This window comes from Lissotriton helveticus, chromosome 3_1 (genome assembly GCF_964261635.1).
Source record: "Lissotriton helveticus chromosome 3_1, aLisHel1.1, whole genome shotgun sequence".
Classification (NCBI taxonomy): domain Eukaryota; kingdom Metazoa; phylum Chordata; class Amphibia; order Caudata; family Salamandridae; genus Lissotriton; species Lissotriton helveticus.
Genome location: NC_136061.1, coordinates 1385092620 through 1385114417, shown reverse-complemented (window position 1 = coordinate 1385114417; position 21798 = coordinate 1385092620). Strand labels below are relative to the sequence as shown.

Here is a 21798-nt window from a genome sequence, read left to right as displayed (position 1 = left end):
TGTTTGGATTAAGTAGCGGCGCGCCTCGCCGGGGAGATGCCCCGCCGCATACCCAGCGGGCCTGCAGCGCTTGACACCACGAGCGCTTTGATGGAAAGTAAGTGCCGAATTTTGCAGGATTGAACATTGGCAGGCACAGTGTGTTTCTTCGTTTTGGCACCCACTTGGAAATTATACTTTGTGTTTGGAAATACCCGGAGCACCAATCTTGGGCGATGTAGGACTACCACTCCCATAAAGCAATTGTGCAATCCAAAGTCCTAACATGGGCGGAGTTATATGGTAATCAGTCCACACAGCTGCCGGGACTTTCAACACACGCCAGTGAACAAGGGCATGGAGCCCGAAACCTTTGGCGCTTTGCTGTAAATGTTGTCCGCATTCTGCCTGCTGCCTGCAATAAAGAAAGGGATACTTACTTTCGTGTTGGCATTTCTACGCAGGGCAACCTTGTGATGTTTGGATTAAGTAGCGGCGCGCCTCGCCGCGGAGATGCCCTGCCGCATACCCAGCGGGCCTGCAGCGCTTGACACCACGAGCGCTTTAAGGGAAAGTAAGTGGCGAATTTTGCAGGATTGAACATTGGCAGGCACAGTGTGTTTATTCGTTTTGGCACCCACTTGGAAATTATACTTTGTGTTTGGAAATACCCGGAGCACCAATCTTGGGCGATGTAGGACTACCACTCCCATAAAGCAAGCGTGCAATCCAAAGTCCTAACATGGGCGGAGTTATATGGTAATCAGTCCACACAGCTGCCGGGACTTTCAACACACGCCAGTGAACAAGGGCATGGAGCCCGAAACGTTTTGCGCTTTGCTGTAAATGTTGTCCGCATTCTTCCTGCTGCCTGCAATAAAGAAAGGGATACTTACTTTCGTGTTGGCATTTCTACGCAGGGCAACCTTGTGATGTTTGGATTAAGTAGCGGCGCGCCTCGCCGGGGAGATGCCCCGCCGCATACCCAGCGGGCCTGCAGCGCTTGACACCACGAGCGCTTTGATGGAAAGTAAGTGCCGAATTTTGCAGGATTGAACATTGGCAGGCACAGTGTGTTTCTTCGTTTTGGCACCCACTTGGAAATTATACTTTGTGTTTGGAAATACCCGGAGCACCAATCTTGGGCGATGTAGGACTACCACTCCCATAAAGCAATTGTGCAATCCAAAGTCCTAACATGGGCGGAGTTATATGGTAATTAGTCCACACAGCTGCCGGGACTTTCAACACACGCCAGTGAACAAGGGCATGGAGCCCGAAACGTTTGGCGCTTTGCTGTAAATGTTGTCCGCATTCTGCCTGCTGCCTGCAATAAAGAAAGGGATACTTACTTTCGTGTTGGCATTTCTACGCAGGGCAACCTTGTGATGTTTGGATATATATATATATATATATATATATATCCAATATATATATATATATATATATATATATATATATATATATATATATATATATATATATATATATTTACAGATCATAGAATCATGAGGTAGGAAATACATAAACTGATAATACCAATTGGAAGCTTTTACCATGATGTTCGCTCTATCTTTGCTCAAATAATAACATCCATGATTTACATAGAAGAAATGTTTCTAAATAATCCGAAAGTTAATCCTGCCATGATAGAAATATGGGTCTGTAGATGGCAGGTGTGTACCCAGTCTGAGCAGGGACCTTTCCTTCTAGTCAGGGTAAGGTGGGTTTACACTTCTAAAATAACCCCTTCTCACCTCCTTGGTAGCTTGGTGTGAGCAGTCAGGCTTATGTCAGAGGCAATATGTAAAGCATTTGCACACAACATACAGTAATACAGTGAGAAAACTACAAAAGGACATCACACCAGTTTTTAGAAAAATAGCCAATATTTATCTGTGTAAAACAAGACCAAAATGATTTTTAAAAAATCAACATGCAAATATAAGGAAGTGAATATTGCAAGATTCAACTTAAAATACAATTCCTTGAAGTTGATAGCTTCGTCCGGGTCTATTACTGTGTCGTGAACAAACAAATTGAATAGTTCAGGCCGACCAAAACGTCGCGGGCCAGCTACGATGTCAGGAAGACCCGCGAACAGTACCTTGGAAATGCAGGGTGTCGTAGACTTTGCAAGGACCTCTGAAGAGGCGGCGTCTGCAGGTGTCTGTTCTGGAGGTCAGTGCAGGGGTCATCTGGCCCTTGATGTCACACGTATTGCAGATTGAACTCTGTGAGGCGAAGTCTGGAGCGCTGGCATCGCCAGGTGTCGTGGAGCGGTGTGGTGTGTGGTGCCCTCGGGTTGCGGTGCAGGCAGTGGCTCAGTGACGGCATCCAGGTGGGACCAGGGCTGCGGTGCGAAGTGGGTTGGTGCTTATTGCGGTGCTGACAGGTCTTGGGGCAAGCAACATTGGTTTTTCTGAAGTGCTGTCGTCGGTCTGGAGTTGATGGCACTTGTGTCGATGGACCAAGGCTATGGTGTGGGACTGGCTTTGTCTCATGTAACTTATGAGCTATGCCCCCAGGTCACGGTTCAAGCAGCATCTCAGTGTCGGACGGCGTCAGTGAAACCAGGATTGCGGTGCAAAGTGTGGCGGTGCCTGTTGTGGGGCCAACAGGCCACGGAGCTGGAAGCAGCATAGGTAATTGCATTGTGTTGCTTTTTTCCTCTGTGGCAGCTGAAACACGTAGTCCCAGGTGCAGGTATCCATAAGACGGTGAAGTTTTTTGTGTGCCTGAGACTTCCAACAGGAGGCAAGCTCTACTTCGAGCCCTTGGAGAGAAACTTTAACAACCGGATTAAAGAAAGTTACACAGGTTGTCTCCCTATACGCGGATGACATGTTGGTCTTTTTAAGAAGACACCCGCCTCATTCAGTGCCTGTACTCATGACTGAAATGGACAAATTCAGAGAACTTTCCGGACTCCGGATTAGCCACAGGAAGTCAAATACTGAAACGGCACTAACGCACATTGTTGATGACGCCGGGAGAGCCCTTGACCAAAACGTTCCTTGTCTCCCGATCCTTCTGTACCTGTCCTCACCCTTTGATATCATCAAACATGAAAACCTGATTGATCTTCTTCAACACAGGATGGGTTGCTTGGGACGTGTCCTAAATTGTTTGCCTCCTTCCTGCACAACCGTACGCAAATGATAAAAGTTAATCATACCCTTACTTCCAGTACCCCTGTCATGATTAGTGTCCTCGAAAGATCTGTGCTCTCGCCCATTTTCTTCAATCGTTTTATGGAACCACATGTATGCGGATGACACGCAACTGCACCTGAAGATCTCCTCTGACTAAGACATAAACACATTAAATGCTGCACTTGCACAAACCCAACAGTGGTTAGCTCAGAACCATCTCCTACTACATACTTTCAAAACTGAATTTCTTTTGATCTCCCCACCCAATCACTCGGCTCCTACCCTTGACTGGATTAAACAACTAACTGCTCTGAACTGCACACCTCTTGTTGTAGACTCTGCCAAATCTTTAGGTATCACCTTGGATAAACACCTAAAAATGCAAGCGCGGATCAGTGCTACAACTAGGGGAGCAAATTTCCAACTTAACACACTTAAGAAAATCAAACCTTTCCTCCCCCCCTGAAGATCTCAGGCTGGCGGTTCAATCCCTGATATACCTAGATTGGAATGTGGGCTCGGTGCCCTTGCTGGACTTCCCAAAGCTAGCTTGGCCCCACTCAGAGATACCCTGAACGCATTGGCTAGATTTATAATGGGCTCGAGAAAATATGACCACACTTCCCCCGACATTCTGCAACCAAATTGGGTATCTATTGAAACCAGAATCTGACTCAAGATAGCTTGTGTAACTCATAAAGCCATACACTACAACACCCCATACTAGCTAGATTCGAAAAGCTCGTCCAACCATGCATTCACCAGTCTTGCTCCGGGAATCTGGAATTCCTTGCCATTCGAGATCAGACCCAATTCTTCCACTACTTTCTTTAAAAAACTGGTCAAACGACTACTACTGAATGAACGTTAACTCACTCTTCCTGTGATCATGCTCTTGTCTTGTTAATAACCTAATTCTTGTGGTACTACACTGATGCCTTATTATATATTTTTATCTTATTTTGATCTAGTACTCGATGGCTCCTTAACTGCATTAACTGATGATCTCGCTCTTGTTTTTGTTAAAATTCCCAGATTCGTATTGCACTTCTTTGGTGTGTTCTATTTTATGATGTTTTACTCTGTGTGTTCTAAGGCAACGTTGATATCCCCTACTCTTTAACTTGAATGTTTTCCCACATGTTGTAACTTCACTTACTTTAATTCTTTTTGTACCCTTGCGGGCGCCAACTTTGAACAGCGCTCTAATACCCCTGTGGGTCTTGTTTGCACTTTATAAAACTATTCACACAAACAAACAAATATGATCCCAATCTGTAGAATGACACCGACACGAGCTGAAACCTACCCGCAGGTGGGATTGCCATGGAAGGCAGAAGGTATAAGGCACAATGGGGTCCAGCTGTGGCACTCCTCCTCTCGTTTCCTGGAGCATAATATAGAGAGGATTATTAAAGTTATTCGCTCATCAGTAGGATTGTGGAAAACTCTGCCCCTTTCTCTGATGGGTATGGTGGCTATTATTAAAATGATAATACTGCCTGATGCCTTTATGCATTACAACATACTTTTTATGAAATACCACAGTCATGCTTTACATTACTAGACAGCATAATAATAGAACTGCTGTGGGGTAATAAATGTAGACGGATAAAACTAAGCACCCTTCAACGGAGATGGGAAGACAGCGGATTGAACTCTGTAACCTACACTATTATTATATCGCAGCCCAGTTACAAAAACATGTGACAAAATGTGAACTAGATATAAATTGAATGGAACATGATTTTTAATGTAGGTACTGAATGAATATTATGATGAGCAGTATCTAAAATACCAATAAACATTGTTTAAAAAAAAAAACAGGATTCAAGAAAGTTCAGTCCAATCCTTTCTCTGCCCAAGACAGAAGCAGCAACTGCAGGCCAACCCAACAAAGCACAATACACCAACGAGGCAGTACTCCTGGCAGCTCTCCCAGCTCTTCCTGGTAGGTTCCTTAGTCTCAAGTAATCTAAAGTCCTGGGTTCAGGGCCCCAATATTTGTACTACTTTTCTTTTTGAAGTCTTTGGTAGAAAGACCCTCTTGCTTGGTAAAAAACAGTTCTGTCCTCCATGGACGAGCTTCACTACAGGAGGTGGAGATAGCATTGTGCAGAGCAGCCACAGCCTATTCAGGTGTCAGTGACAACTGCTCCCACCACTCTAGCCCAGGATGGCCGATCAGCATATGCAGGGCACACCTCCTCTCCCTTTGTGTGAGTGTCTGAAGTTAATGCATGAACCAGCCCCTGTCCATCTAAAACCAGATGTTGATTCCACAGGCAGGCAGAGGCACAGGATGGTTAAATAAGAAAATGCCCACTTTCTAAAACTGGCAATTTCAAACACACAATTTAAAAACCACCTTTATTACATTCTGAGCTCAGGAACCTAAACTCTATTTCTCTATCTTGTCCAAATTGAAAGTTACAATTATGTATTTTAAACACATTACTTTCCCAAAAAGCGTAGGTGAAGAGAGTCACTGCCTGTTCTCAAGTGAAGGCATAACATAGGATGAGCCAGGAGTAAAAACGATTTTGGTTTAACCCATTAAAAGGTACAACTTCAAAAGAGGGCACATCTCCAACACAGCATAAATTTTTTAGGCCCCTCCTACTGGAATTCCCTCCCTTCTTCCTTTCGCCATCTTACCTCATATGAGCTGTTCCGCAAAACCCTCAAAACACACTTTTTCAAGGCGGCTTCTGAGTAACTCTTCTGCCCTGGCTAGCTATGTTTGTTATGAGCGCCAAGAAACCGTCTCGGTGTACGTGCGCGGTATAAATTTTTTAACATAACATAACATAACATAACATGGCTCTCCTTGTAAATAGGACAAAATGCAGAGTTGTCCACTAAAATGCTTATCCTCAAGTGAGGATACAGTGTGAGTCCCAAAGTCAAAACAAACAGGCTTACTCAGCGTCAGGGCGCTACACCAAGTTAAAAATTGTAGACTCACTGTTACACAGGACGATTGCCAGACTGCTGTGGGCGACCGGTTGTAGGTCACTGGTGGGGTCATGCTGGCAGTTGGGGTAGCTTTTCTTGTTGCAGGAGGTCCTTTCATACTTTGTAGATTTCTTTGTTAATATCTTGTAGTTTGAAGTACTTCTTGACTTGACAAATGTAGGTTCTTTCATAAGATCGTCGACATGAATGTAATGATGAGAAGTCCGCAAGTGATGTAGTATTTAGTGATGCTTTATTCCAAGATGTATAGAGAGCCCCACCAGGAGTATCCATCATGGTACTCAGCCCAGTCAACTGTAAACTCACAGGCAGATCACCAACATTCTGATAGATGCATGACATGAACATTCTATTAGAGGTGGAGAAGGACAGCATAGGGAATACCAAGATACTACAAATTAATAAATGTAACCACACAGCTCCTATGGGAAAGACAGCATTTCAATAGTGAAAAACGAAATTGGCTGCATTTCACTATCAGGACATGTAAAACACACCAGCACATGTCCTGCCCTTAACATGCACTGCACCCTGATCCCAAGGGGAACACTGGCTTACATAGGGGTCACTTGCATGTTAGAAAAGGGAAGGTTGGGGCATGGCAAGTAGGTGCACTCGCCAGGTCGACATGGCAGTTTAAAACTGCTAGTGTAGACACTGCAGTGGCAGGTCTGAGACACATTTGAAAGGCTACTTGTGTGGGTGGCACAACCAGTGCTACAGGCCCACTAGTAGCATTTGATTTACAGGCCCTGGGCACACCTGTGCACATTACAAGTAAATCAAATAAGCCAATCATGGAAACACCAATCCATAACACAACTTACATTGAGAGAATATGCACTTTAGCACTTATTAACAGTGGCAAAGTACCTAAAGTCCTAAAACCAACGCAAAATGGGTCAAAAACAGGAGGTCAAAAAGTCTGGGGATTAACCCCCTAAAAATGTCAGGTCTAACATGCCATCATAAAGATTATTGCATATCGCACAATGCAATATCTTAAGAAAACTGTCCTCGATACACACACCCACACCCATAAATATATATTGCACACTGGCGGGCAGCACTGTGTAGTTATAGTTAGGTCAGACTTTTGTGACGTTTCACAAATCTTCACGAAATGTGAAAAAATAAATATATATCACCTAACCTTCCTCCTGAAAACGTTCAGGGTGATCGCCTAGAAAAAGGGGTGGGGAGGGGGGGGTCTCAAAACATGTGTCAAACATGCAAAAAAACACCATGCAATTTCGAACAGGAAATTTTAGAAAGTGCTCCAGGAAAAATGTCTAGGCAGCATTATACCGAATTTGGTGGGAAGCTAGATCTTTACTTAGAAAGCGTGCTTTTCATTATTTCGTGTAAATCCATTAAACCATGTTTGAGAAATTAAGTTCACATTTGGTCCAGCAAAACTGAAAATTAAAAACAAATAGAGTTAGCTGATTGGCTGTGCGGGATTTTTTCCATTCAGCCATCTTGGTCCTGCGGGACCAATCGATTTGATTGACTGACCGCAACATTAAGAGAAACGTTGCGGTGGTCATTTCCGCAATCAGGGACTCGGTCCCTGTGTCCTGAAAATGAAAATAAAATACCATAGATTGGGTATGGGGAGGGTTATACTGACCATCCTACAGTTAGGGGGGCCCTAGATGGACCCCCTGGGGGGCAAAATCAATTAAAACACATTTCAGCTGGACTGTCTCGTGGTACTACTGCGGGAGATACCCTGGACCTCTGTGTTGTCCCGAGGAAGTACTGCAAGAGCAAAAGAGGGTCCGCATTGGCCCTTGCTGTAGTACTGCTGGACCAGTCAAAAAAAGTTTTTAAAAATAAGCACAATCCCCATAGGTGGTCAAGACCCTACGACGCACAACCTTCACCTCCACACACAAAGCCTCATTAGGTGGTTATGCTCCTACTATGTAATGTAATGTAAGTATGTACTTTTATAGCGCGACTGTCACTCCAAGGAGCATCTTGGCGCTTGTAGCCCGTAGCCTAGGTGGAAGGCCGGAAAAGTCAGCTCACACATCCATCTCCTCTAAGCAGAACGCTGTGTCTAAACCAGAGTCATACTGGCCGAGTCTGAAAGGTTGAAAATCCAAGTTTTCAGAGCCTTACGAAAATTCTTCTCAACAGAGATCAAGCGCAAGTTGGGAGGAAGTCTATTCCAAGCTTTTGCGCCCAGTGTTGCGAGAGATTTCCCTCCTCTAGTTGAGAGTTTGAATTTGGGGGTATGCAACAAATTCATGTTGGCTGATCTTAGGGAGCGTGTTGGTGCATACTGTTTAAACCAGGGAAGGAAATATTTGGGTCCTTTTTGGTGATATGCCCTAAAGGTAATCACTAAGATTTTGAACAGAATGCGTTTGTGAATGGGTAGCCAGTGTAGGGCCTTGAGAGCGGCCGAGGCAGATGACCTCCTCGGCCATTTTAGGACCAGACGGGCCGCGGCATTTTGGACAACCTGCAACCTATGCAGGACAGATCGATTTGATCCTGCATATAAGCTGTTGCAGTAGTCCAAACGAGATGTTACAAGTGCTACTGTCACCGTCTTCCTGGCTGTTAGAGGGAGAAAATCAAAAAACTTTCTAAGCCCTCTGATGATATTAAAACAGGACCCTGCCACTGCCCCTGCTTGCTGTTTGAAAGATAGGGCACTGTCAAACCTGATCCCTAAGTTACGGGCCGTGGTGATGGTATCCGGAGGGGACTCCACCCCCAGTGGCCACCATAAGCTAGGGGAAAAGGGGTTTTGGGGGCCGAAGGGTATGCACAGCCTTTGCCTAGTACAGATGTCTGTAATGAGAGCCCACTCCCTGCAGACAGCCAAACCCCATTAGGTGGCCAAGCCCTCATATGATCAGCCTTCGTCCAGTACAGAAGTCTTCACGGAGCGGCCAGTTCCATAATGCACCTAAACCTCATTACATCGGCAGGCCCCTACTATGCACTGCTTTCGCCCTGTACAAAGCTCTTTGCAAAGCATCCAGTCCCTCAGCACATTCAGTCCCCTTCACAAGGGCAAATCTGTCCAGCGACGAGTCCTCGCTATGCAGAAAGTACAGCCTGAAGAGGCCAGTCCCTCACCACACCTAAACCCTTACTATACATAGCCTTTGCTCTGTTGACTTTAGAGAGCAGAATTGTGTTGTATCTACAAAGAAATGGCACGTATGTGCTCTCCCATTGAGCTGGAATACTTTGTACAGTCTTCTATCAATATAGGCACCCTTGCGCTATAGCGCAGGTGTTTTACGTTGTGCTTAGTAAATTTTTTGTGCAGGAAGGGGTACCTTCCTCCACATAAAATAGCCTTTAATGTCTTTCCAGTCTATGCGTGTGTACTGTAGAATGCACCACACGTTCAAAGAGGAAAAAATGGACAAAACAACTTCTCTTCATTATGGCACCTTCAGGGAGGTGCAGAACTTTGGCATAAATCCATATCTACAAGTCATTGTACATGTGTATTTGCATCAACATCCATGGATGGGTGCATGGCAATCCCCAAGGAACAATCCCTTGATGCAGACTAATTCAAGCCAATGAATTACACAGCATTGAATTAGTATTGTGTATAAATATAGAAAAAGGGGACTACTGTTAGTTTGAGTACAAATATACATTTTGTATCCGGTCATCATCAAAAAATTGAATACAAACCTGATGACAAATCTTAATAAACGTAAGATACATTTAGTGTTTGGCTATATGTACACTTATAACATAGACTTACCTTTTAAATATTATATGTAGGCAGTTACAGCAGACTATTCTGATAAACCAACATATAGAAACACACACGACAAGCAACAGAAACTTTTTATATTTTTAGACCAGAATTTGCAGTTTTTTTTTCTTTTTTTTAACTTTATATTTTTTGTTAATTTTTCTTAATTTTTTAAGGGAATTTTACAAAAACAGAAAAAAGGGCATCAAAACATAGAGATTGTGGGGAAAAAATAAACAACTTCCTAGTACACTGGTGCTCCGCCGCTTACTTGTTTAGGCAGATGTCACTGCTGTCCTTCTTCAGCCACCACTGTCTTGTTGCATTTTCCACAGTAGGGATCCCATGTACGATTGTCAAGGTTTGCGACCAGAAAATTGCAATTTTTAGCAACTTACTGTTTGTAAATCACAAAATCTGATGTACAACAGTGACTCCGACACTGTTTGCGATTTTCCAATGGGTCGCAGGGACCTGCCTCATTTAATATTCATGAAGAAGGGCACAATGTGCGACCCATTGGGAATGGCTGCAGTCACAGGGATGGTGGCCTGCCGGGATCAGCAGACCACCATGTCTGTGACTGCTTTTTAAATAAAGCAGTTTTTTTTAATGCAGCCCGTTGTCCTTAAAGAAAAATGGGATGGATTTCAAAAATGAAAAGTTTTCTTTTAATGTTTCTACAGTGGGCAGTGATCCGTGGGCCCCACTGCCTGCTCTGAAAAAATGTTGGTGTCCCCATTCACAAAAGTGAAGGGGTTCCTTGGGGACACCTTTCTGTTTGCGAATGGCTTAGTCTGCAAATGTTTTGCGATCGCATTCCCAGTTTCAAAACATTCTTACATGCCGGTGCGACTTTCTATTAGAAAGGGAATCCCTTTACATGCTCCTTCCTGATACCGACTCGTAAATCCTACTTTCACAGTCGGTAATAGGTTACCGACTCGTAAAATAGGGTTGGTACATAGGAGATTGCATTTTACTGGCTGCAAATGGCCCAATGGGCCATTTGAGACCTGTAAAAGGCGTCGTACATCTGGCCCTAGGTCACCAAGTATTGGTAGGCAGGTCTGATATGAGGTTCTTGCTGCCGGATCTGTGGTGGGATAGTGTCCCCAAAACCAATGGAGGGTCCAGATGATGAGGTTGATGCCTCAGCAGCATTACGTTGCTGCTCTGCTCTGCTCTCGCCAGCTGCCTAAGATGAACACTGATCCTATGCTTTCACAAGCCTCTTGTCCTATTGGAATATTTTTTTCCAATACTGCTTAAGACTTCTTTTTCTCGTATACGTTACTTGTCAAGTTTGGCTCTCACTTTTTTTCCGATGAAGGGATGACAATACCTGACACACACAAATTCTTTAGTGGATCGTAGGATATCTTGCTGATCCCCTGGGACATATTCTCTTCCTTTATCCTGATGGCGTGATCTGTTGAGTTCCCTTTAGTAATTCTAAAAAAGCCGAAAAAAACTGAAGGGCCCAACACAGACTGTCTTCAAAAACAATTGGTAAACCAAACGAAAGGGTAGGAACTTAATGAAAACGGGGGTAGCAATACTCATGCTGGATCGCAAAACATAACATTTTACACAACAAACTCAATTAACTAACCAGGTTAGAAAATCTATAGGCTCAAACATAAATAGAAATCAGTCTTTCTTACCAAACACATCTTCCTTTTAATTTTTCAGGGTCCTGTGGTACTCCTGCTGAACTCAGAATAGGAAGTAAAACACAGATGGAACTTGCACAGGTCCCTCGCATTGGTTCTAGAGTTCCACAGGAGTACTGCGGGACTAGTAAAAGTAAAAAATATAAAAGAAAACTAACCGACATTAAATTGAAAAATGAAAGCACACTCTTTTTGATGGATGCTCGTATATACAAAAATCTATATAAACAAAACTATCACCCCTGGAAGGCCTATAATATCCACTATTGATAGGGTATTTGAAAATACATCATGCTAAATAGATCATTTTCTTCAAGATTAAGATTCTTTGGCATTACCATCATACTAGCCCCGCTAGACCTACCCTTGGCAGACAACTTAGTTCTTAAACTGAAGTCGGTCTCGACCCCTTTAATCTGTGAGCTTTTATACCGGCCCCCCAGATTATGCCTCTGTTCCCCCATTCTCTGTGCGAACAGATAGCTTGTATTACTACCAATCATGCAGATATTTTGCTGATAGGCGACTTCAACTACTGGACCAATGACACACAGGGTGGACCACATGCTGCAGAACTGACTGACCTACTTAAAGGGCTAAAACTTACTCAGCAGGTAACTATGGCCACACACAATAAGGGACACACACTAGATCGAGTATGGACAGCCAACATCACCGTGTCTGCACTTAATGTCTCCCCCTGTATATGGTCTGACCATTTCCTAATACAGTTCACCATTAAGTACACCACTATGGCAAAACCTCCAAATAGTAAAGGATCACTTGCTAGGAACTGGAATATCATTGACAGAACCCATTTCTATGCCACACTGGCAAACACAGTCCGAGTCAATCAGGCGTCAACTCCAGTGAAGAAAACCTCACAGAATGGCTTAAACCAACAAGTAATGAACACAGCAATAGGACCAGCAAGGCGCCATGAGGCACAAAGATGGTTCTCTTCTGACTTAAAGTCACAAAAGCAAGCCCTTCTTCAATCCGAAAGAAAATGGAGAGTCAGCTACTCTCCTGATAAGAGAGATCTACCTAACCCAACTCAAGGAGTATAAAAAGTCAATCTCCACTACGAAGGCTACTTATTTCTCCTCAAAAATTCTGAGTTCCACCAATAGGTCTAAAGAAATATTCTCTATTGTTAACGAATTATCCAACCCTGACTGAGTCATAATAAAACCTACACCGTCTCAAGCCCTCTGCAACTCTCTAAATATGTTTTTATCGTCAAAATCGCAACGATAAAAGCCAGTATTCCTCCCGGCTCCCCCCCTGAGGGAAGATCATCATTAATGCTGGAAAACTCTTGCTCTCTTGACCAGTTCTCGGCACTAGACAGTCAGACTTTTTTAGATCTTCTGTCCAAAGTAAAATCGGGGTCACCTACTGACAGCTGTCTGCCCCATATCTTAAAAGAAGTCTTCACCACTTTCCCCAGACCCACCCTGGCCCTTTTTTTAATGACTCACTATCTCAGGGCTGTATCCCGAGAGCTTTTAAAGAAGTGACTGTTGTCCCCCTCCTAAAAAGGCAGGGGCGGATCTTATGATTCTGACCAATATCTGCTCCCCTACTTGGCCAAAGTATTAGAATCTCGTGTGGCCAAATGCCTTTGCCCTTAATTGAGCGGTCTGACTACCTTGACCCCAACCAAGCAGGTTTTCACCCAGCCCACTCAACTGAGGCAGTGATACTGACCGTGCTGGACACACTTAGAAAGGAAGCCAACAAGGGCTGTCCCGAGGCTCTGGTGTTACTGGACCTGTCTGCGGCTTTTGACACGGTCGATCATGGCATCTTGATTGCCCTTGTCAGGGATGCTGGCCTCAAGGGAGCAGCATCCAGCTGGATTAAGTCATTCCTAGAGGATCTCACCTAGTCAGTCCACTTATCTCAGTTCTCCGCACCTAAAATAAAAAGAACATGTGGAGTTCCTCGGGACTCCTCATTATCCCCTCACTTGTTCAACCTATACCTTTTTCTGCTACTTCGGTCCTACAACTTCGCAGTTGACTTGCAACTGGTGTTCACTATCAATAACACACCTGACTCGTGTCTGAATTCCAAGCCACTAGGCTGCACATCCGTGACTGGATGACCAGCAATCACTTAAAACTTAACCCAGACAAGACCAAACTCATATTGATAGGGGACGCTCTGAACCCTTGGAACTCACATTTTTGGCTGAGCGAGCTGGGCTGTCCCCCCACTACTTCCCCCTCAGCCAAGAGTCTCGGGTGATTATTAATAGCGACCTCACCATGAAATCCCAGTTCGGATTAGTAACTTCCACCTGTTTTTTTCAGCTAAGAAAGATAAGGAAGATCGGTAGACTACTCACTCAGGAAGCACTGGTCCAGGTTATCCTAGCCATGGCTGTATCACATATAGACTATGCTAATTCTTTATATTTTGGCATCTCTATATGACTCACTAAAAGACTGCAATTGGTGCACCAGGCAGCCAGGCTGATCTTTCAGCAACCCAGATGGGAACATGTCTCCCCCTTATGGAAAAACTACATTGGCTTCCGATCCCACAAAGATGCGCATTTAAAGTTGTCTGCCTTATCTTTAAGTTCTTGCATGGCGCAAGCCCAAAATTCATCTCCATCCTTTGTCAAAAGTATACACCTTCCCGAAGCCTGAGCTCAGCACATAAGAACCTCTTGGCCATTCCACCCTACAAACGGAAATGGCTAGTTGGATGCAGGTTTGCAGTTCTGGCGCCTAAATTCTGGAACACTCTTCCATTGGGCATCAGAACCTGCACTGATTTCCAGAGATTCAGAAGGCTTCTTAAGACCTGGTAATTTATCCAAGTATACGTCTAAAACCTAAGCAAATGACCAAACATATGGGGTACCGGCAAACCCCTAGGGACAGCGCCAAGAAACCAAACTGTGTACGTGCGCTCTATAAGACATTTTAACATATCATTTAACATAACATATGTCAAAGACACTGGGGACATCTTAAAGAAAATACGAAATTTCATGGGAGAATGACTTTGTCCTAATGACTTCAGATGTAACATCGTTACATACAAGTATCCACCATAAAGATGGACTGAATGCAATTGAACATTTCTTGGGTGCAAGACCAGTGTGCTTGTACAAACATACTAGACTGTTTTTGGAAATGACAGAATGGTTTCTTACCATTAATTTTTGATATTCAATCAAGACATTTTTCAACCAGTCGCTGCCACAGCGATGGGCACCTGCTTCGGCCCTAGCCTGGTGAACCCACACATGGGCTGGTGGGAAGAGCAGGTGCTTCATCAGAAATTTGAGAAGGACTGATCAGTGCAAATTAATTTATGGCTTTGTTTTATTGACAATTTCTTTAGTGTTGGAAAGGTACCGTCGAAAGTACTGACAACTTTGTAATTGAGTTGAACAAGAATGATGTGAGCATATGATTACCGAGCATTGTGAGTAAAGAAGAGGTACAATTCTTAGACTTAACAATCTAGGTTAAGGACTGAAGGTTACAGAGTAAAATCTTTAAAAAGCCAACAGCAGGTAACACAGTCCTTCGCACCACCAACTTCCACCCAGACAGTCTGAAAAAAGCACTCCTTATGGTAAACTTGGCAAATAAAGAGAAATTGCAGTGAGGAGAAAGAATCCCTCTTAGCACTGAAAGACCTAGATAGTAGATGTAAAGCCAGGGGGTACACAGAATCTACAGTGGTGGCTGCAAGAAAGGGGGCCCATAGTGTAAAGAGAGAGGAGCTTATGTTTTGGGAGGAGTCCAAAACGAAAAATAATCAGACCTCCAATGAGAAGAGATTTATAACAAACTACTATGTAGAATGGAGACAAGTAAGAGGGATAATGGCCCTGCAGTGGCATTTAGGAAAAAGTGATGATAATACGAGCTAAGGCCCTTAAAAAAGTGATGAATACCTATAGAAAATGCAAATCGCTGAGAGATGTGCTTGTTAAGACCAACCTTGAGAGTAGGAACTCGATTGACTTACTAGGAGCCAAGGATTTTGAAGATATACAAAATGTAAAGCATGCCGATGTGGCATGAATAAAAAGGAATATAACACACCATTCCATAAGAAACCAGTAAAAATTAGAGGAGCCTTTAATTACAAAACTGACTTTGCAGTATACATCCTTACTTGTTCTTGCAGTTTAATATATGCAGGGAGCACAGAGAACCCAGTCCACAAACGTATTTTGCAGCACATACTCGCTATTAAAAATCTGGAAAAAACATATCCAGTGGCACGCCACTTTGATTTAAAACACATAAGAGAGAAACTGAGGTGCTACGAAATTTTGTGATCAAGGTCCTAAAATGGCGAGAGGAGGAAACAGGGAAAATGCTACGCCGACTAGAATCTAGAATTGAGATACATACTCGAACTAGACAGTAAAAGTTCTATAGTATCTGCACACCTTCCAATAACTTTCACAGGAATAAGAAACACATTTTGTTTTGCTTTACGCACACCCGCTATGTGAATAGCATTTTAATTCCTGGCACATAATATGGTTTTAATTGGCATATACATGGGATATACATGGGATATACTTCTCCTTAGTGGGAACCCCTGAGCAGGCCTAAGGGGGGAGGGTGGGTCAGGGTGTTTCTACACTGCCCCTTTTTCTTGTTTTTAATTTTTTTTTTTTTTACTTTTTACCTGATCAAGAGAACTGAATCTTGAAACGCGTAACATTGGTACATAAAAATCAGTTATTTGACTGCAACTGAGAGCGCGCTGTTATTTTGGAATCTACTGTGACATTATTGTCGGCAGTGGCGCACCAACGGGCGGATTTCCCAGGAGGAGCATCTCCGCATCGAAAAAATAAATATATATATATCTTTTCCGACTGATATATGCCGACACTCCTATATGGTGGTAAAAGAAGAAACAAAATAATAATTTGATGAGTGAACTAACTTGATGCACTATTCTGCAATTGGACAGCAGTCCTCCAACAAAGGCACCAGGTCACCCTGGCATAATTAGTTACAGTTAAATGATTTGCACTATGTGCTTTTTACTCTGCTTTTAAACTGACAGTCATTTCTTGGTTGATGTCTCTATGTACAGATTTGCGCATTTTTTTCTTATTTACACTTTGCCGTGTTACATACATTAATATACACAAGCCACGATAGTACTTATACACATCTGTTCTGCGGGCTATTATATGTATGCATAGTGTATCAGCTGTAGAAGTCCCCTGAACAGCAAGAAATGCCGCCTTAGTATATGAGGAGAGATTTTCTTTTTTTTTTTAGCTCTGTCAATTTCTGGAGGTTGGCTTCTCGGTGTCTGATTTTTATGGTGTGCGTTCCAGAACATAAATTGCTCTTTTCCTTCAGCTGCATGAATTATGGATTACGCCCGGGCACCAGTGCTGAAACCTTTAATATGATTACTGAAGCTTGCGGCTGTGTTTAGAATTCAGTAGAAATACCTGGAGAAGCAAACGGCCGTTCGAAGGAAAATTGATGTTCCTTTAGAAAACCTGAGGCAAAGACGAAATACTGATGCTGCGAGGACTCCATTACCTACCTTTCTGATTAAGACCATTTGATAAATAATTAAACCTTTTGAGCTGCCAATTGGTTTCCGAATTTGGCATTGTGAATTTTGTATAGTTTTGCGAAGGTTGCTAATCAGTTACTTCTACAAGTGGTCCAGCTTGGATTCATGCTTTTCTTTTTAAATTTGTAGGTAACAAATTAGGCCTGTTTCTGTAAGCAGTGTAGCAATTTGTCAGCAGACAAAGCAGCTTTGTTAAGTTAAGGCAAAATTACTTTGATTCTCAAAATTTCGTTTTTTTACCTACAAAAAAAAGTGGTCTTTTTTCTATGTGGATTTAGACAATGCTCTTTCTCAGTTTGTCATTAAATCTCATTTGGTTAGTGAGAGGGCTAAGGATGCCATGAAGTTAATAGTAGGAATTGCTGACCACTGTATGTAATGTTTATTTTCTACTATGCATAAGAGATCATGTTTTTTCCTATTTTCTGTTGCTCCATGCTATTTATAGTTTGCATGGAATAATGCAACAAATGCACACCCACCATGTGATATTGTCTTCATTTAATTAGTCAAACTTTTACAATTTCTTTTGCCACCCCTCAATCTTTGCTACTATGCTAACTGCATGACACCTTTGAACTCACCAAAGGTGAAACATTTTTGAAGAATGTAAAAATAAATGTACTGGCTTTGATTGATATCTTCAGTTACAGTGCGACTTCCAATACAAATATAGATTTCAAATATATGTGAGTACATACATGTATTGCTGCAAAAGTTATGTGCATATATTTTCTCCACTCTCCACCCTTTGCATCGCAAATATGACATTTACCAAAGGGGTTTGTAATGCACTTCTAATTCACTGTTTGGAAAGAAGGATACATAACCAGCTACAATCAACCATTTTAATATGTTATAAAGCGGCAGACCAAAGTAAGACCTAGGGAATGTACACCCTGAATTCTACAGTCTCAGCATTTCTATTGAACGCTGAAGTCCTCAATCTGATTGTTTATAAAAGTATCAAATAACAATGTAATGCTTTTCACATGAATATCCCTTTAACGTTGGTTTTGGATATAGTTACCAATAAATGACACAATTAATGAAAATGAGAATTCATAAGAGTTCTTATCATTCCATTGGAGGTCACACAAGTAATGTTTAAAAAAAAGTATATCTAAATAAGTGTATCCCTAGATAATAGCAGTCTATCAAACGACCTTTACCAACTAGAGTTTAATTCAGCACATCTAAAAGAGGACTCAGCTGGGCTGGCCTACTTGACAAGTGTTTTTGAACTAGAGTATGTTGTTTTCTTGTGTTTATACAGACGTGTCGTGGTTGAATGGGTTCCTCGCTGGATCGTGTTTGCTTGGTCTGCTGTGTATTCTGTGCTTCAAGGAGTCCAGCGATAAGCTCCACCATGGGAAATATGCCTTATGACATTGTTTGAGACACTGAGTGTTGTTTTCTCATTTGCAGAACTGTCCTGGCTGAACTGGTGCCTCACCGGATCCTGTTTGCTCAGCCTCCTTTTTATTTTATGCTTCCGGGAATCTTATGATCGACTCTATCTTGACGTCTTTGTTTCTGTGTAAGACTGAAGTGATGGAATTTTAATGAGACTGTAATTCTGTACACTGCACATTTGCTTGGATTTGCACAGCTGAAAGGAAAAAAGGGAGAAGAATCCACAAGCACCGTCTAGGCATTTGGTCGCCTGTGACATTATTTGTATATGTGGTTTTCAGATGTCATTTCATAGTGTACGCTTCTAAGACAATAACATGGACACTGGACTGAACTGCAGGAGAACATCAGATGCCAACGCTATATGTAGGATGAGGTCACAATACTGCTTTCCTGCCCGAAAAGGATGTATCTGGAAGGAATGTACCATATGTGCCAGTTCCATCGACTGAACTTTATAGGATTTGTGGCTGTGTAATATTTGTGAAGAGACAAATTGATAACCAACTAACTGTTGATAGTGCTCGTGATGATGGTTCTCGTTCCCTCTTCCTTCAGCCCTTTATGGTGTGACAGAAAGTAGTATTTTTTTTTTAAGAAGATTTGAAAAAGTATTTTAAAAATACAAATCCTATTACAGCGTTTCACTGGGTGGTTGGCCGTAGGATGTACAATCAAGTGTAATTTATGAATGCACTTTGAACAGTTTGAGTGAGTATCTGGGTTGCAAGATACCAGGAACAGTTGTGATTGGTATTGAGCAATTTTTTTTTATTTCAATCTAGCAATCTATCGCGAAGAATTGTTAAAATGAGCACACAAATTGTAATTTATGTCAGCCACCGAACTACAAATGGGTTTCAGCTTCCACTGTACTGCAATTGACTAGATCTCGATTAAACCCTGTGATAAGTATTGTAAAGCTTTCCGAGGAAAAACTACTTCTACTTGAATGCAAACTGCATTTATTGATTAATAATTTCACGGATGTTCCCCTCTCATGTTTTAGTATTTAATATAAGCTTCATGTCAATTCATCCCAGCTGATGGATCTAGATGTATTAACAAGGCAAAAAATGGTTTTGTTTGAGGACATATGTTCTTTGTGAAACGTGCATAAATAGTGCATATCAGGGTGCTGTCCCAGAAGATCGTTTTGTACCCTTGGAGAGAATTAATGTCTGCAACTCGTTTCGTTCCGAAGAGGTCAAAGCACATAAATACGATTTTCCCATCCTGAATAATAATAGCTGTTTTTCAGAAAGAGCAGGTAGTAAACCGTTTATTAAATGTTGTATCATTAAATTAATGCCCCATGTATGGCCATTTAACTGGAAACGAACATTTAGTATCTGTATGACTGTATCCTTATTGATTGTTTTTAATGAATGACTGGGGATCTTTTAACCTCTATGTTTACTCCTTTTTGATTGTTGTCCCTTATCAAATGCTGCACATTACACAGTTTTACTTGCACAGTTACGTATTAAAAGTTATTAATATTATTTTGGACTCCACAGGACTATGGTATAATCGTACAGAGTACATTATTTATGTTTTCTTTTGTTGTTGTTGTGCAAGAGCAGTGCTAACCAGTGTCTGCAAACAAAAGGGAATGGCAAACTTCCACATAACTGGATCTTTTCATGTTGTGATAGATCAGGTTGTAATCTCATCTACCGCCTCTCCATTCCCAGGGATTGGGAGCACTGTCACCTAGTGAACAGTATTAGAAACTATGTTAAAGTCTTTTGTTGTCGGATATACAGTCTCGTAGCCTTACCCTTCATGGATGCAACTTATGCCACACTTAGCACTCCAGTTACTCTGCAAACACGGCCAGCCATGCCTTGTTCTTCTTTGGGACTGTGTAGTTGAGAGTCATTGTTCTTTCTTTCCGGTATGTAGATTATCAGGTATCGTGCCACCTTCTTCTCCCAATAGTAACCTTTTCTTCTGCTAGCCTGTTTATGCAATAGAGGCTGAAATACAAGGAGTGGGGGCATTACACGGGTCAAATCTTTGTTTGATCCCCACCACCCTCCTATTGTCTACTTTGAATTCATGCACCCTGTTTTAAATGTTGTTTTTGCTTTTAAAATAATTGCCATTTTATCGCAGGTCATAATGAATCTCTTGTTAAAATCTCTGTTATCTAATCAATGCTTTATTTTTACTCCCCATTACATGAGAAATGCTTTTGTCTCTTTTAGGCTTGTTTTAGTGCAGAGCGAAGAGTTCCTTTTCCTATGTTTACACATATTATTGAGTTCCTATCTTGTTCTAAGGTGTCTTGACCCCAAAAAGGGTCTCTGTGTTACTTCCCAAAGGTGTGGCAGTTGTCTGCTGCCAACTATGGGTAGTTGTACTTTCTTCATCAGTACAAAAGTGTAAATGTATAAGATTTACTAATTGAAATGTTGGCAAGCTCCACCAGGTTCTTGGGTCAACTCTACCTATTAATAAACCGAGGACTTGACATTTCCTTTCTGTTCTTGCTAGATAAAATAAAATACGAATTTGAATCCAGGGGGACCTCAGAAGCACAATTTGAATTACCACAGAGGTACAGAGTGATTGCCCACTGCTTCGTTACTAATAAAAAAACAAAAGATCAGTTCAACAGTTGCTTCTACAGGATCGACATATTTTGTTAAGAAGGGAGAACATAATGGCCATCCCTCATTTCTCTTCCAAGTGTTTCTTTTGTGGAGGCCTACTCTGAAGAGGTGCACTTTATCTAACTCAGCTCATTCCTGGAATTAAAATATTCTCCCAGTGAGTCCATCCAGCTTCTTACAGTGGCTGCCAAACAAGATTATTCTCTTTACAATCTTCCTTAAAGGAGAGTTTAGGATTTCATCGGCCATAATGCTAGTCATCACTCCAATTACACACTAACCACTTAACAAAAGGACTGTTTCTAGGCACTACCTTTAAGCACATAACCTAAATACCAGCTTTTTGTTATTTTTGTATTGCAATTAGAGTTTTTCTTAACTTGCTCCTTGCAAAGAGGGAGTGACGTGTACATTTCCTCATTAACCCCTGTGAATGCTTCTCTGATGGCACGATATGAGGATCCAATGCTTGTTTCTAGAAATAGCTGAGCAACTTATTAGAGTGCTTCTCGATAAAACAAAGATTCCCGTTTTATCTTTACATCTTACTTGCCCTCTCAGACCTTTCTTGTTCCTACCAGGCCCTCCTGAACATCCTCTCTTGCTTTGCGGTTCTCTCGTAGTACCAGGTT

General features: G+C 42.1%; 1 protein-coding gene across 2 annotated transcripts in view; it reads left to right on the top strand.

Moving 5' to 3' along the window:
• The window catches only part of SLC49A4 (solute carrier family 49 member 4), a 670368-nt gene extending 649294 nt beyond the window's left edge, over positions 1–21074 (top strand). Inside the window, exon 9 of one of the 2 annotated variants that reach the window (XM_078682027.1) lies at positions 18558–21074. In XM_078682027.1, the coding sequence (XP_078538153.1) occupies positions 18558–18673 (116 nt within the window). In that variant the 3' untranslated portion in view covers positions 18674–21074. Of the gene's footprint in view, positions 1–18405 lie in introns of both variants that reach the window. The other variant, XM_078682029.1, reaches the window with a different exon arrangement.
• Positions 21075–21798: the final 724 nt, after the last annotated feature.